Source organism: Pongo pygmaeus, chromosome 12 (genome assembly GCF_028885625.2).
Source record: "Pongo pygmaeus isolate AG05252 chromosome 12, NHGRI_mPonPyg2-v2.0_pri, whole genome shotgun sequence".
Lineage (NCBI taxonomy): Eukaryota > Metazoa > Chordata > Mammalia > Primates > Hominidae > Pongo > Pongo pygmaeus.
Window position 1 is genome coordinate 109,648,618 of NC_072385.2, and position 15,407 is coordinate 109,664,024.

Consider the following 15,407-nt stretch of genomic DNA (forward strand, 5'->3'; position numbering starts at 1 on the left):
CATGTTGGCCACCTGGTCTCAAACTCCCAACCTCAGGTGATCCTCCCGCCTTGGCCTCCCAAAGTTCTGGGATTACAGACGTAAGCCACCGCGCCTGTCCACTAGTCTGTTTTTCCCTTTTTTCCTTCTCTTCTCCTCCCCCTAAACATAGTTTTTAAAAATTTATTTAGATTAAGTCATTGATGTAACTGTTTCCTGAATCACATACTTTCTGGGCACTCTCTTAGGCACAGGAATACAGAGAGGAGCAAGACATGGTTCATACCTTTGAAGAGCCCATATAATGAAGAGCTCATATAATCAAGGTGTTTGGTTACTTGTTTAAAAGTGCTGTGATTAATATAGATGAGAAAGTGACTAACTCCAAGGATATAAGAGAGAATGTTTCACAGAAGAAAAGAGATTAGAGCCAGATTTTAGAGGATAGACTACAAAGTAAAAAATGGAGGGTCTGGCATTCTAAGCAGAGGATATAGGATATCCAGAGGCTTGGACGACTAAAAGTGTACATGTTCAAATGAGTTTTACTTAGTAAGTAAGATACTCTGCTGGCTCTCTATGGCCCTTTGTATTACTCAGACTTTGCCTCACACATACAAAGCCCTCCACAAGTATGATTTTTAACTATTTACATTCCTCCTCCTCCTCTCTTCTGTTTGCTCTATTGCCTGATGCTAAGGGATCTTCTTTCAGTCCAAAAGGATCTTTTTTGGTCCAAAAGCTGAAATAGTAGTTTTGAACTTTTATTCAGGTTTGAAATAGCCTTCCATCTCTCTTATTTAGAAGAATCTTGCTTTTAACACAAAGACCTCCTCAAATTAAATTTCCTAAGTGAAATCTGAGGAGTAATTAATAGGGCGAGGCTGTGAGTTTAATTTCCAGTGTTTTTATGTGATTTATGTTAAATGTCCAGATTAAAAAAATAGAATGAAAATGTTTTAAAAGTTACATAATATGAACATTTAGCTGCATGTTGTAATACATGGTTGCTTTGATTATCAAGTCCTATGTTGAAAGCCTAGTGGGACAATAAATCTAGCTGCATTTGGCTGGCTTTTGTTGTAGTTGGAGCTGTTGCTGAGGCAGTGTTGGCAGATGTAATCTCTTGTGTAAGAGTTGTTTTGGACAGGCCTTGACTCAGGCTGAACCCAGAGTAGCGCCTGACTCTTCTGCTACTCACGGCTCAGTCACCTAGGAGTGGGAAGTGTTGCACCTGCTGGGAGTACAAGAGGGCCCACAGTCTTGGCCTCTAATACTCTGTGTGCCTGATGTCTTGTTCTTTCATGTTAGCCACTTGTGTGTATTATTATCTTGCTGAAAAGACAGGGGAGAGCACTTGATACCGCTAATTCTAGATTTAAAATTTCTTGGGGCAGTGACTGGGTTTGATTACTACTGAATGCTTAGCACCTAGCATGTGGTAAAAACATTTTGATGTTAAAAGTTCCCAGGATACCATAGTAGCATTGTTATTTTACAGATACAGCTAATTTGTTATGCATAACTTTAAAGATGCTAAAGAATTCCTTTATGATTTTCCCCCACTTAATCAGGTTTTCAAGCTAGAAATGCCCTTCTTCAGTCAAATCTTTCTCAAACTCAGCTAGCTACTATTTGGTAAGTTTGTCCCTTAATTACATTTGATTAATTTAACTATGCATTCATTAAACTATCTCTCCCCTATTACAAGAAAGATACTGTTTCTGTAAGTTTGTGACTCAGAGATGCTCTATAAATTTAAGCAGCCATTTGAAGGTTAGTATTAAGGTTGGAGGCAAATATAATTGTGCAGAATGTTGTTGTACCCTTAAGCTACACCAAATTTACAAAAAATATTTTCTTCAACAGTATATTAATCTTGGCATACTGTAACTTTTTAACTTCATAAATCTTTTAATTTTTTAAAACTTTTTGACTCTTGTAATATCACTTAGCTTAAAACACAAACACATTGTACAGAAAGATATTTATATCCTATTCTTTAAGCTCTTTTTTGTTTTTAAAATTTATTTTTACTTCTTAAACTTTTGGTAAAAACTGAGACACAAAGATACCCATTAGCTTAGGCCTGTAGATGGTCAAGATCATCAGTATCACTATCTTCTGCCTCCACGTCTTGTCTCACTGGAAGGTGTTCGGGGCAATAACACGCATGGAGCCATTGTCTCCTATGATAACAATGCCTTCTGGAATTTCTCCTGACTGACCTGCCTGAGGCTGTCTTACAGTTAACTTTTTTTTTTTTCTGTAAGTAGAAGGAGTACACTCTAAAATAACAATAAAAGTAAAGTATAGTAAGTACATAATCAGTAACATATTAACAGATGTTTATTGTTATTGAGTGTTATGTACTATACATAATTGTATATGCTGTGCTTTTCTACAGCTGGCAGTGCAGTATGTTTGTTCACACTAGCATCACCACAGACACATAGGTAATGCATTGCATTATTACAACTACAGTGTCCTTAGGTGGTAGGAATTTTTCAGCTCCATTATAATCTTATGGGACCACCATTATAAATGCAGTCCATTGTTGACTGATATGTCATTATGCAGTTCATGACTATATTTTACAGGAAAAACTGTTGTTTTCTTTCACCTAATCCCTTCTATGGAGAATCAGAGAATATCTCATTTTTAATATAGGTAAATGTGATTTGGTGGGTGAATTAACCATAGAGTAAGACAAGCCGCCTTCTCAGAAGGGGTAGTTAGCTCTCTTTCTGTTTCAGAGTTTCTTCCCTCTCTTTTATGTCTTGAAAATCAAGGGGAAAAATTAACTCACTATTGAATGTACATACTTACATTCTTACATTCAACAGTGAGTTACGTAAATGTATGTATTTACATTTCACTAAAATAAGTGTACCCAGCAGTTTTACCATCATTATCCTTCTTTTAAAAATAAAAAATTGGCCTGGCACAGGTGGCTCATACCTGTAATCCCAGCACTTTGGGAGGCTGAGGCAGGCGGATCATGAGGTCAGGAGATCGAGACCATCCTGGCTAACACGATGAAACCTCATCTCTACTAAAAATACAAAAAGTTAGCCAGGTGTGGTGGTGGGCGCCTGTAGTCCCAGCTACTCGGGAGACTGAGGCAGGAGAATGGCGTGAACCTGGGAGGCAGAGCTTGCAGTGAGCTGAGATCGTACCACTGCACTCCAGCTTGAGTGACAGAGCTAGACACCATCTCAAATAAATAAATAAACAAATAATTGAACTTTTAAGGCAATATTTTACTCCAAATAGACTTTATTAAGTTGTGAATTTTAACATTTTCTTTAGGACTCTGGCTGACATTGATGGTGATGGACAGCTAAAAGCAGAAGAGTTTATTCTTGCAATGCACCTTACTGACATGGCCAAAGCTGGACAGCCATTACCACTGACTTTACCTCCTGAGCTTGTTCCTCCATCTTTCAGGTGAGTGTGCCTGGAGGTGGAGAACTATGGTTTTGATAACTTGGCAGATGTGATTTAGAAGAGAGTTAAATATTTGCACTGCCATTGATTTTAGTATTCAACAAGTTATACTGGAAAAAGGTACATATTAGAAGTAGGTGTGAGCCAGGCGTGGCAGCTTACACCGATAATCATAACACTGGGAGCCGAGGTGGGAGGATCACATGAGGCTGGAAGTTCAGGACCAGCATGGACAACATAGTGAGACCCCGTATCTACAAAAATAATTAGCCAGATGTGGTGGTGTGCGCCTGTAGTCCTAGGTACTCTGGAAGCTGGGGCAGGAGGATCACTAGAGCATAGGAGTTCAAGGCTACAGTAAGTTGTGATTATGCCACGGCACTCTAGCCTGAGCAGCAGAGCAAGACCCTGCCTCAAAAAAAAAAAAAAAAAAAAAAAAGAAGTGGATGTGTTTTCATCATGTTATACATAAGGAAGCTAATGACTAAAGAGATAAAGAAAAACTTGCCCAAGAACAAAAATTAGCTGAACCGTGATTTGAATCCAGATTTCTCTGTCCAGAATATCCATATACTACTGTATTTTGTAACGACATACCAAACTGTTTTAAATATCTTTAATACTGTATTCCTAGTATCAAATTGCTGTAATCACTGGTAGTCTGTGTAATCTAGTCTGAAAATGTCCAGACTACATGATGCTAACTTTGTTGTTTGATTTTTTTAGAGGAGGAAAGCAAATTGATTCCATTAATGGAACTCTGCCTTCATATCAGAAAATGCAAGAAGAGGAGCCTCAGAAGAAATTACCAGGTATCACTGAGTGTCAAAGTTGTATATTTATACTGAGTTCTTTTAAATTCTACCTTTAAATGTAATGGAATATTTAGAATTTTTATATTTTTAATATTTTATGTGCTATATGAGAAAAAACTATTTGATAGATGGGATGTATTTTGGTATTGATAAAATTAAGATGGTCAAAATGAGAAGAGTATGAAGGAAGAAGAGACAATTAGATGTATTTGACAGGATTATAGACATCTGAGTTAAAGTATTTCTCCTACTTTAGGCTGAGTTATTAGAGCAAACTTCGTAATGAAATCTTTACCTTTAAAAACATTTAAATATTGGTTGAAAGAATACATTCGTAGCTGTTTTACAATATTAGGATGTTAATGACATCAAAACAAATGTATAACCACACAGCTTTGACTGTCCTTGAAGAAGAGAAAAAAGTCGAAAAAGTTGTTTTTGTTTTTGTTTTTTTTTTCCCTCATTGCCCAGGCTGGAGTGCAACGGCACAATCCCGGCTCACTGCAACTTCTGCCTCTTGGGTTCAAGCGATTCTCCTGTCTCAGCCTCCTGAGTAGGTGGGATTGCAGGTGCCTGCCACTATGCCTGGCTAATTTTTGGTATTTTTAGTAGAGATGGGGTTTTACCATGTTGGCCAGGCTGGTCTTGAACTCCTGACCTCAGGTGATCCACCCACCTTGGCCTTCCAAAGTGTTGGGATTACAGGCATGAGCCACCACACCCAACCGAAAAAGTATTTTTATTGGCAAGTTTATAAAAATTATTTCTCTCTTGAATGGATTCAAACTTAAAAATTTGTTTTTCTAAAATTGAATATCCTTAAGAAAGTAGATATTTTTCCACTTAGATTTGAGTTAAAATTATCCTTAGGAGAAGTATTCAAATACTGATAGCACTCAAATGATCACAAGGCATAAGTATATAGACACTAGATTACAGGTTCTGTAGGCTGTTAATGTGTGTGGATGCTGATAGGCATACCTTGTTCAGTTACTTTTGAGGACAAACGGAAAGCCAACTATGAGCGAGGGAACATGGAGCTGGAAAAGCGACGCCAAGCCTTGATGGAGCAGCAACAGAGGGAGGCAGAACGTAAAGCCCAGAAAGAAAAGGAAGAGTGGGAACGAAAACAGAGAGAATTACAAGAGCAAGAATGGAAGAAACAACTTGAATTAGAAAAACGCTTGGAGAAGCAACGGGAATTGGAGAGACAACGAGAGGAAGAAAGGAGAAAAGAGATAGAAAGACGAGAGGTTATTTTTAAGTTTTTTACTTCTTAAGAAAATCATTACACTTAATAAGTGACTATATTTCATTTGATTAAAAAATGCTTATTTTTGAATTTTTGTTTTGCCTTTTGCTCTGCATCATTTCATTCTTGTCCTATACGAATCTGATCCTTCCTTCCCTTGAGGAGGGAAAGAGGCTTCTTGCTTATAAGGAGTTTTCAGAACTGGTAAGTGGTAGAGAAAGCATCCTCTGCAGGTGATATCTCAATCAAAGGAGGATTGACTGCAGAGTTGAGTGAGGAGCTAAGGTTAGTTAGCCAGCTGAGCAAGTCATTAGACAAAAGCAAGTTTAAGATCCAGATTAAGAGTCTAAGGAATTGGAGAGACAGAAGATGAGAGCTGGGTATTGAAAGTCTCTCTAGAGAGGAATCAGGAGGATGGGCTTGCACAGGCCTTTGGGATAGTGTTGCTGGGAAAGAAGCGTCCTTAGGAGGACTGGCTGTGTTTTAAAGGGCCAGGGATGGAGCACAGAAAGTTATTGCACACTGAAATAATATAAATCGAATTTTTCCCCCAGATAACAGAATAGAGGGGAAATTATTCCTGTTAACATTTATATTTATGAGTCATTCTGTAACTTATTAAGAGAAAAATGACTGTAACAAAAGGATGGTCTTCCAACCTGGGCAACATGGTGAAACCCTGTCTCTACAAAAAGTACAAAAATTAGCCAGGTGTGGTGGCGTGTGCCTGTAATCCCAGCTACTTGGGAGTGCTGAGGCAGGAGAATCACTTGAGCCCAGGTGGTAGAGGTTGCAGTGAGCCAAGGTGGTGCCACTGCACTCCAGCCTGGGTGACAGAGCGAGATGCTGTCTGGAAAAAAAAAAAAAAAGATCTCGTGAAGAAATCAGAAAATAGGATAGATGAAGCCACTTTTTTGGAAGTCTTTAGGCCCATTAATAAAACTAGATTTGCCTAGCTACCCTTAGGCACTAAAGCCACTAAGTGCTAAACTCTGCCTAACTTTTATTGTTGTCTTCCCAGTTTTTGAATCATGCAAAATTTTTAATTTAAAAAGTATAATTCCTTTTTTTTCAGGCAGCAAAACAGGAACTTGAACGACAACGTCGCTTAGAATGGGAGAGAATTCGGCGACAGGAGCTTCTCAATCAAAAGAATAGAGAACAAGAAGAAATTGTCAGGTTAAACTCTAAAAAGAAGAGTCTTCATCTTGAGTTGGAAGCACTGGTATGGCGGAAGTTTAAGTGAAATCTATCTGAATGATGATAGAGCTACCTGTTGAAAAATGTAATTGTGGGCCAGGCATGGTGGCTCACACCTGTTATCCTAGCACTTTGAGAGGCCAAGGCAGGCGGATCAACTGGGGCAGGAGTTTGAAACCAGCCTGGCCAACATGATGAAACCCCATCTCTACTTAAAAAAAAAAAAAAAAAAAATTAGCCAGCTGTGGGCCGGGCATGGTGGCTCACTGTAATCCCAACGCTTTGGGAGGCTGAGGTGGGTGGATCACGAGGTCAGGAGTTCGAGACCAGCCTGGCCAATATAGTGAAACCCCGTCTCTACTAAAAATACAAAAATTAGCCGGGAGTGGTGGTGTGCGCCTGTAGTCCCAGCTACTCGGGACACTGAGGCAGAAGAATTGCTTGAACCTGGGAGGCGGAGGTTGCAGTGAGCCGAGATCGCGCCACTGCACTCGAGCCTGGGCAACAGAGTGAGACTCCGTCTCAAACAAACAAAAATTAGCTGGCCGTGGTGGGTGGTGGCGGGTGCCTGTAATCCTAGCTACTTGGGAGGCTGAGGCAGGAGAATCACTTGAACCCAGGAGGTGGAGGTTGCAGTGAGCCAAGATGGCGCCACTGCACTCCAGCCTAGGTAACAGAGTGAGACGCCATCTCAAAAAAAAAAAAAAAAAAAGAAAAATGTAATTGTGTTTTAAAATCTCTCATGAATTAGTTATGTCTTAATGTCATTAGTCACATTTTCATATAAAGAGACTGTACAATATGGTTTACTGAGAAAAGGATAATGACTCAAAATGCTGAGAATTATGTTGTAGCATCAGTTCAGACACTGATGAACCATGTACTCCTGGGCAAGACATTTCCCTTCTCTGTGCCTCACTTTTCCCTTGTATGAAATAAAGAGTTGTGTTAATTGAGTGATTTTCAGTTTTCAGATTGGTCTCTGTAAGATGGTCTGAGGAGGACTAAGCTGAGGCAAGAGAGGGGATGCTAGGGCAGCAGAACAGTGATCTTCTCTCCCCAACTCTTCCCACACTTCACAACAGAGAAGCTTGACATTTATGTGCTTTATGTTTCTTGGGGTTTCACTCAAGGTTTGCTTGGGAAAAAAAAGATTCTACTATTAAAAAGACAACTGATTTGAAACTGCTGACCTAAATGATCTCTTACAGTTCCAGTTCTGCAGGATTGTAGTTCTTAGCTAATACTGGCCGCTAAGCAGTTTTTACCAATCAGACGTTAGAGGGTCAGGTTGTTAAAAGACTGTTTGAAATGTGTGGTGAGAAGGTATAAAAGATCTGGCATTATTCTGCCACAACCCTAGAATCCCATGAGCCTACCCTGATCATATAGTAGGGTTTTGCAAAAATGCATACCTAGTCATGTAGTAGAGCCAGATTTAGATCTTGTGTGATCATAGTCTAACATTTTATTTGGTTGATGACTTGAATTACATTAAAAGTTATTTTTTTAATCATCACAATATCTTTAGTCAGAAATATATTATTTTATGCCTTCAAATGGATAGACATGCATACCACAAGTATTAATCATGCCAGAGTACTACAAAACAGTTGTAAAAAAACTTTTAACTCTTTTGCACTATTTTTATATATATAAATATATATATAAATATATAAATATATAAAAAAATATATAAATATATATAAATATATAAAATATATAAATATATATAAATATATAAAATATATATAAATATATATAAATATATAAAATATATATAAATATATATATATATATATATAAAATATAAATATATATATATATATATATATAAAATCTTGACTATATATAATAGGAAGAGACCTTAAGATTGATTGTTTTTCCCTCAAGAACTGGTGCATCACATGAAGCACAGTAACACAGGTGAATGTGCAGAGTCTGGAAAGGTCCAGAGCCTGTACGTATCCCATGTTGAGGATAAGAATGTGAGCTCCAGCAGAGATACACATGTTCCTTTCAGTGTATGTATTTCAAATATGAAACATAGTCTTCAGTAAAACTTTTCATCATCAGTGAGTTTTAACCCGGGATGTCATTTCCCCTCACTCCACTGTATTAGTTTGGTAGGGCTGCTGTAACAAAATACGATAGGCTAGGTGGCTTAAACAACAGAAATTAATTTTTTCAGAGCTCCTAAGATCTAAGACCAAGGTTAGTTAAGCTTAGTTTCTTGTGAGGCCTCTTTTGGTGGCTTGCAGGTGGCCATCTTTCATTGTGTCCTTATATGGTCTTTTCTCTGAATGTGTTTTGTCTCTGGTGCCTTTTGTGTTCAGATTTCCACCTCTAATAAGGACACCGGTTAGATTGGATTAGGGTCCACCTGTATGACTTTGTTTAACCTTAATCACCTCTTTAAAGGCCCTGTCTCCAAATATTGTCACGTTCTGAGGTACAGGGGCTTGGGACTTCAACGTATGAATTTTGGGGGACACAGTTCAGCCCATAACCCCCCATGTCACCCTTCTTCTTAGGTCCCATTGAGAATCTCTGCTGTTTGTTTGACTTCTTCGCAGAAGAAGAGGAAAAAAGGAGAAGAATATTAGTATAGAACAGAACTGTTGCCAAAACGTTCCTCCTGGGCACTGTTTTAATTACAGGAAATTAGATGGCCATATTTAGGGTAGAAGTAGAAGTTCAGAGAAGGTAATGCTGAGCATCACATGCAAACATTTATTCCTCTTCATCATTCTTTGAGAGTGTGTCTGATATTAATATTGTTAATTAATATTGTCTAATTAATGCTGAATTCAGAAAAAAATTCAATGTGTTATGTTTCTGCTTTCCCATACTAACATATGGGCTCTTGCACTCTTTGAGAATGTGTTTCCCACTAATAACTTGAGTTAACAGACACAACTCTGAAACACATTCCACTTGGTTTTAGGCATTTATTTCAGGATGAATATGAATGGTAACTGAGATTTAAAATTTAACTAAAAATATTATTCTCCTTGTAGAAACATTTTCTATTAGCATTTTATGTTACTATATATTTATATGATCTTCCTATAGAATAGCAAACATCAGCAGATCTCAGGCAGACTGCAGGATGTCCGGCTCAAAAAGCAAACTCAAAAGACCGAGCTGGAAGTTCTGGATAAGCAGTGTGACTTGGAAATTATGGAAATCAAGCAACTTCAACAGGAACTTCAGGTAAGCCCTTCACTGCTAAATTGTTCTTAAACATGTACAATTAATAGTTCTTCTGGGCTGGGCACGGTGGCTCACGGCTGTAATCCTAGCACTTTGGGAGGCTGAGGCGGGTGGATCCCCTGAGGTCAGGAGTTCGAGACCAGCCCAGTCAGCAGGGCGAAACCCCATCTCTACTAAAAACACAAAAACATTAGCTGGGTGTGGTGGCGCATGCCTGTAATCCCAGCTACTTGGGAGACTGAGGCAGAAGAATCGCTTGAATCCAGGAGGCAGAGGTTGCAGTGAACCAAGATCGCACCTCTGTACTCCAGCATGGGCGATAGAGCGAGATTCCGTCTCAAAACAAAACAAAACGAAACAGTTCTTCTAATAGAGTTTTGTTTTGGGGGTCAATAACTTTTGAGTCTTTGATAGGCTTGTGATCTAAATACACACAATCCTGTATACAATATCAGGAAGTCCATAGACCTACTAAAACTCTGCTAGATGTCTGGTTAAGTTTTGCTTAATATATATACATAAGTGGACATTTATCACTTTGAGTTTTAACTCTTTTTTTTTTTCTTTTTATTAAGTATTTATTGATCATTTTTGGGTGTTTCTCGGAGAGGGGGATATGGCAGGGTCATAGGATAATAGTGGAGAGAAGGTCAGCAGATAAACACATGAACAAAGGTCTCTGGTTTTCCTAGGCAGAGGTCCCTGCGGCCTTCCGCAGTGTTTGTGTCCCTGGGTACTTGAGATTAGGGAGTGGTGATGACTCTTAAAGAGCATGCTGCCTTCAAGCATCTATTTAACAAAGCACATCTTGCACCGCCCTTAATCCATTTAACCCTGAGTTGACACAGCACATGTTTCAGAGAGCACGGGGCTGGGGGCAAGGCCATAGGTCAACAGCATCCCAAGGCAGAAGAATTTCTCCTAGTGCAGAACAAAATGGAGTCTCCTATGCCTACTTCTTTCTACACAGACACATTAACAATCTGATCTCTCTTTCTTTTCCCCACATTTCCCCCTTTTCTTTTCAAAAAAACCGCCATCGTCCTCATGGCCCATTCTCGATGGTCGCTGTCTCTTCGGAGCTGTTGGGTACACCTCCCAGACAGGGCGGCCGGGCAGAGATGCTCCTCACTTCCCAGAGAGGGTGGCCGGGCAGGGACGCTCCTCACTTTCCAGACGGGGAGGCCAGGCAGAGGCGCTTCTCACATCCCAGACGGGGCGGCCCGGCAGAGGCGCTCCTCACTTCCCAGACGGGGCGGCCGGGCAGAGGCGCTCCTCACTTCCCAGATGTTGGGCGGCCGGGCAGAGGTGCTCCTCACCTCCCAGACGGAGCGACCGGACAGAGGTGCTCCTCACTTCCCAGACGGGGCGGCCGGGCAGAGGCGCTCCTCACATCCCAGACTATGGGCGGCCGGGCAGAGACGCTCCTCACTTCCTTTACGGGATGGCGGCCGGGCAGAGGTGCTCCTCACTTCCCAGACGGGGCAGCAGGGCAGAGGGGCTCCTCACATCCCAGACGATGGGCGGCCAGGCAGAGACGCTCCTCACTTCCTAGAAGGGGTGGCGGCGGGGCAGAGGCTGTAATCTTAGCACTTTGGGAGGCCAAGGCAGGCGGCTGGGAGGTGGAGGTTTTAGCAAGCCAAGATCACGCCACTGCACTCCAGCCTGGGCAACATTGAGCACTGAGTGAGCGAGACTCCGTCTGCAATCCCAGCACCTCAGGAGGCCCAGGTGGGCAGATCACTTGGGGCCAGGAGCTGGAGACCAGCCCCCGTGAACACGGCGACACCGCGTCTCCGCCAAAAATACAAAAAGCAGTCAGGCATGGCAGCGCGCGCCTGCAATCCCGGGCACTCTGCAGGCCGAGGCAGGAGAATCACAGGAGCCCGAGGCAGGGAGGTTGCAGCGAGCTGAGATCACGGCAGTACAGTCCAGCTTCGGCAACAGAGGGAGACCGAAGAAAGAAGGAGAGGGAGACCGAAGAGAGGGAGACCGAAGGGGGGGGAGGGGGAGGGGGAGAGGGAGAGGGAGAGCTTTTTTTTTTTTTTTTTTTTTTGAGACAGAGTCTCGCTCTGTCCGAGTTTTAACTCTTTAACAATGTTTATGCATTCTTAATTCATTACTTTTGCTATAACAAAAGACCTTAGACTGGGTAATTTATAAACAACAGAAATTTATTACTCATAGTTCTAGAGACTGAGAAGTCCAAGATCAAGGTGTTAGCAGATTCAGTGTCTGATGAGGGCTTGCTGTCTCCTTTAAAACTAGTGCCTTCTTGCTGCGTCTTCACATGCAGAAAGGGTAAGGCAGTCCCTTCAACTTCCTTTATAAGGGCAGTCATCTCATTCATGAGTGTGGAGCCTCCTAAAGCCCTACTTCTTAATACTACTGCATTGGGAGTTAGGTTCCAACATATGAATGTTGGGGACATACCAACATTCAGACCATAACGTACATTAAAATAAGGTTATTGCTGCTAATTTTAGGAAATTTTGACTTAAAGTTATTCTTTTTAAAATTACGATGAGAACTTGAATATGTCCCTTGGGGTCCGGGTAATTCTCTTCTTTACTTGTGCAGTAGGGTCTGGTTCAATCATTACTATTTGCAGAATGGGGCTGTGGAAGCATTCTGCATCTCTAGAGTTCTCTTACCCGATTTCTCTTGCTGCATGGACTGGCAATTAATCAGTCTTTTTGCTTTGTTACAGGAGAGATAAACAAAAGCCAAAAATATTTTCTGTCTGATTTAAACCTGCTTTCCTAGTTTTTAGTCCCTTTTTGTTTTTTCCTCCCTCTGTCACCCAGGCTGGGGTGCAGTGGCGTGATCTCAGCTCACTGCAACTTCTGCCTCCCAGGCTCAAGCAATTCTCCTGCCTCAGCCTTCTGAGTAGCTGGGATTACAGGCACCCACCACCACACCTGGCTAATTTTTGTGTTTTTTGTGGAGATGGGGTTTCACCATGTTGACCAGGCTGGTCTTGAACTCCTGACCTCAAGTGATCCACCTGCCTTGGCCTCCCAAAGTGCTGAGATTACAGGCGCGAGCCACCGCACCCAGCTTTTAGTCCCTCTTTGAGATACACATATTCATCCTGAAGTTTCATGGCATGCTTACACATACCATCTAGCACAGGTCTGCTGTCATTCATCAGTAAGCTGAAAATTGTAGGCTTGTGGACACACCCCATTTACAAAGGCTTTCTGCATTGCCTTTTAATTTCAGCCAGTCACTCAAAATTGATTTTGGCTTAAATATGTCTTGGTATAATTCCATTCTAGTTGATTCATAAGTTGTAAGCAGTTTACAACTGTGTATTATTTCTAAAATAAGTTTCAAAGATGAGTAAATCCTGTTTTAAAGTTTTCAAAAAAACTCTTGGACAATATTATAACATTGTAATCAGGTACTATTTTTTCTTTTTATAAGGAATATCAGAATAAGCTTATCTATCTGGTACCTGAGAAGCAATTATTAAATGAAAGAATTAAAAACATGCAGTTCAGTAACACACCTGGTAAGTCTCTAAGGTTTGTGTGATTACTTTTATCCTTTTCTGAATGACTGTATCAGTCACATTTTTTTAAAATTAAAAAAAGTATTCTGTTATAAATAACACTTTTTGCCTGTAAGTTTAAAGTTTCAAAATAACATGAAAAATATCCCAGATGTTAGAGCATTTTTAGTGATAAAAAGTAGATAAAATAGTAATGACTGTGGTATGACTTCATATTTTGATATTTTTATGTATATAATTGAAATATCAAATAAAGTGTTAGACTATAAGATATAAATTTGGCCCTAACATAAGACTACATGTGCATTTTGAAAAGTCCTGCACTGATTTTAAAGAACTGTTCAGGAGGAGGCTTTACAGTGGGGCCGCACCTGGGATTCTAGGGTGTTAGCGTGCAGCAGTCATAGGCTTAAGCAGGATGGTATGCTCTGCCCAGACCCTTTATATTATCTAACTCTGTGCTTCATACAAAGAATTTTACCATTTTGGCTCTCTGACACCTGTGGAACAAAACATTCCAGGATCATTTATGGGATTGTAACTGTTTTTGTTTTTGCTCAGGTCCCAATGAGAAAACTGAAAAAAATTCTCTGTATTGGGTACCATGCCAATAAAAGCGTAGCAGACACAAGGTTTATTTAAAGAAAAGTAAATCTGCAGATATTGTGTTACACCTGACTAAAGTATCCTAAATGCCACTCATTGAGTCTCTTATCAAGTCAGTTTTTCCATTGTAGGTCTCTTTATTATACTTTTGACTGTTTACGAAGTTCAATAAATAGTATCCCCTTCTTTGCACAAGTTCTGAACAAATTAAGAAATAAGGCAAAGGAGCAAGACAAATGAGAAACCAAATCACTGCCTCATTATTGATGAAGCTGATTCTAGGCAGCATGGTTTATCTGTGGGTGGTATAGTTGCACCTATAAAACACTGGATGCATGAACAAAGTAGAATGCAGGTTTCCTGTGGGCAGTTAAGTCTCTAGAGAGTGAGGGCTTAGGAGGAGTCTAGGCTGTATATTCCTAGATCTTTATCTTGAGCTCACTAGTTAGTGAAAGGAAGGAAAGAAGCTGGGATTGTTGGGCTAGTGCAGGGCCCTTCACGTGGAAGAAATATCAGAAATAAAGTTCACGCTTGTGAACTATTTTTATTGTGTCTCCTGCCTTCCACTGATGTGGTCTATCCGTGTCCCTGCTCAGACAGTGTTCCTTATACTTGCTTCTTTCCTGTTCAAAGTATATTAGCCCCCACCTCTACACAGGCATTCCAGAGACAGGGTGAGCCAACCCACCTGATTTGCAAAGTGGCAGAAATATATCTTTATTATTGTCATCATTGTTGTCATTGTTGTTCCTATTTGAATTGTGAATAAAATGTAGAATATGTCTTATTGAGGACGTGATGGGGCTATTCTTTCTCTGTGGAGTGTAATCCAGTGCAGCTGTTACCTATTTATTTATTTAGCCATAGGCCAATTCAAAATAGGAAGCTTTTGTTTGGGCTTTGAAAAGTACCGTGTATCCCTTAGACTCCTCTCTCTATAACAGTTGCCATTTAAGATTACCAGCCATGTGCCAAGCACTGTGTGAGTCAGTTTTGATGCATTCTTTCCTTTAATCTTTACAGTAACCATGTGATATAATTATTATTCCCATTGTGCAGCTCAGGAAAACTGAGGTTCAGAGAGATTAAGTAGTTACCCAGGATGGTACAATCATGGTACTCAAATTCATGTCTGACTGTAAAGCCCACTGTACTACCATGTTGTTTCTTTGCCTTATTTTCCAGTTACCCAGCATAGTGCTCATATATATCATCAAATTTGGTATTAAAACATGCATTATTAGTGATATACATTGTTATGAATAAAGAAGAAATATGGGCCGGGTGCAGTGGCTCACGCCTGCAATCCTAGCACTTTGGGAGGCCAAGGCAGGCGGATCATGAGGTCAAGAGATCGAGATCATCCTGGCCA

At 40.4% G+C, this 15,407-nt stretch overlaps 1 protein-coding gene across 11 annotated transcripts in view; it reads left to right on the forward strand.

Annotated features, from left to right (window-relative positions):
- The window catches only part of ITSN2 (intersectin 2), a 158,389-nt gene that overhangs the window by 54,541 nt on the left and 88,441 nt on the right, over positions 1–15,407 (forward strand). For all 11 annotated transcript variants that reach the window (XR_010123127.1, XM_063648897.1, XM_063648900.1 and 8 more), the window contains exons 9-15: positions 1,554–1,617; positions 3,292–3,429; positions 4,156–4,241; positions 5,235–5,497; positions 6,572–6,721; positions 9,772–9,912; positions 13,342–13,429. Coding sequence is in view for 10 of the 11 variants with exons in the window: in XM_063648897.1 (XP_063504967.1) it covers positions 1,554–1,617; positions 3,292–3,429; positions 4,156–4,241; positions 5,235–5,497; positions 6,572–6,721; positions 9,772–9,912; positions 13,342–13,429 (930 nt within the window). In the remaining variant the exon portion in view is untranslated. The remainder of the gene's footprint in view (positions 1–1,553; positions 1,618–3,291; positions 3,430–4,155; positions 4,242–5,234; positions 5,498–6,571; positions 6,722–9,771; positions 9,913–13,341; positions 13,430–15,407) is intronic.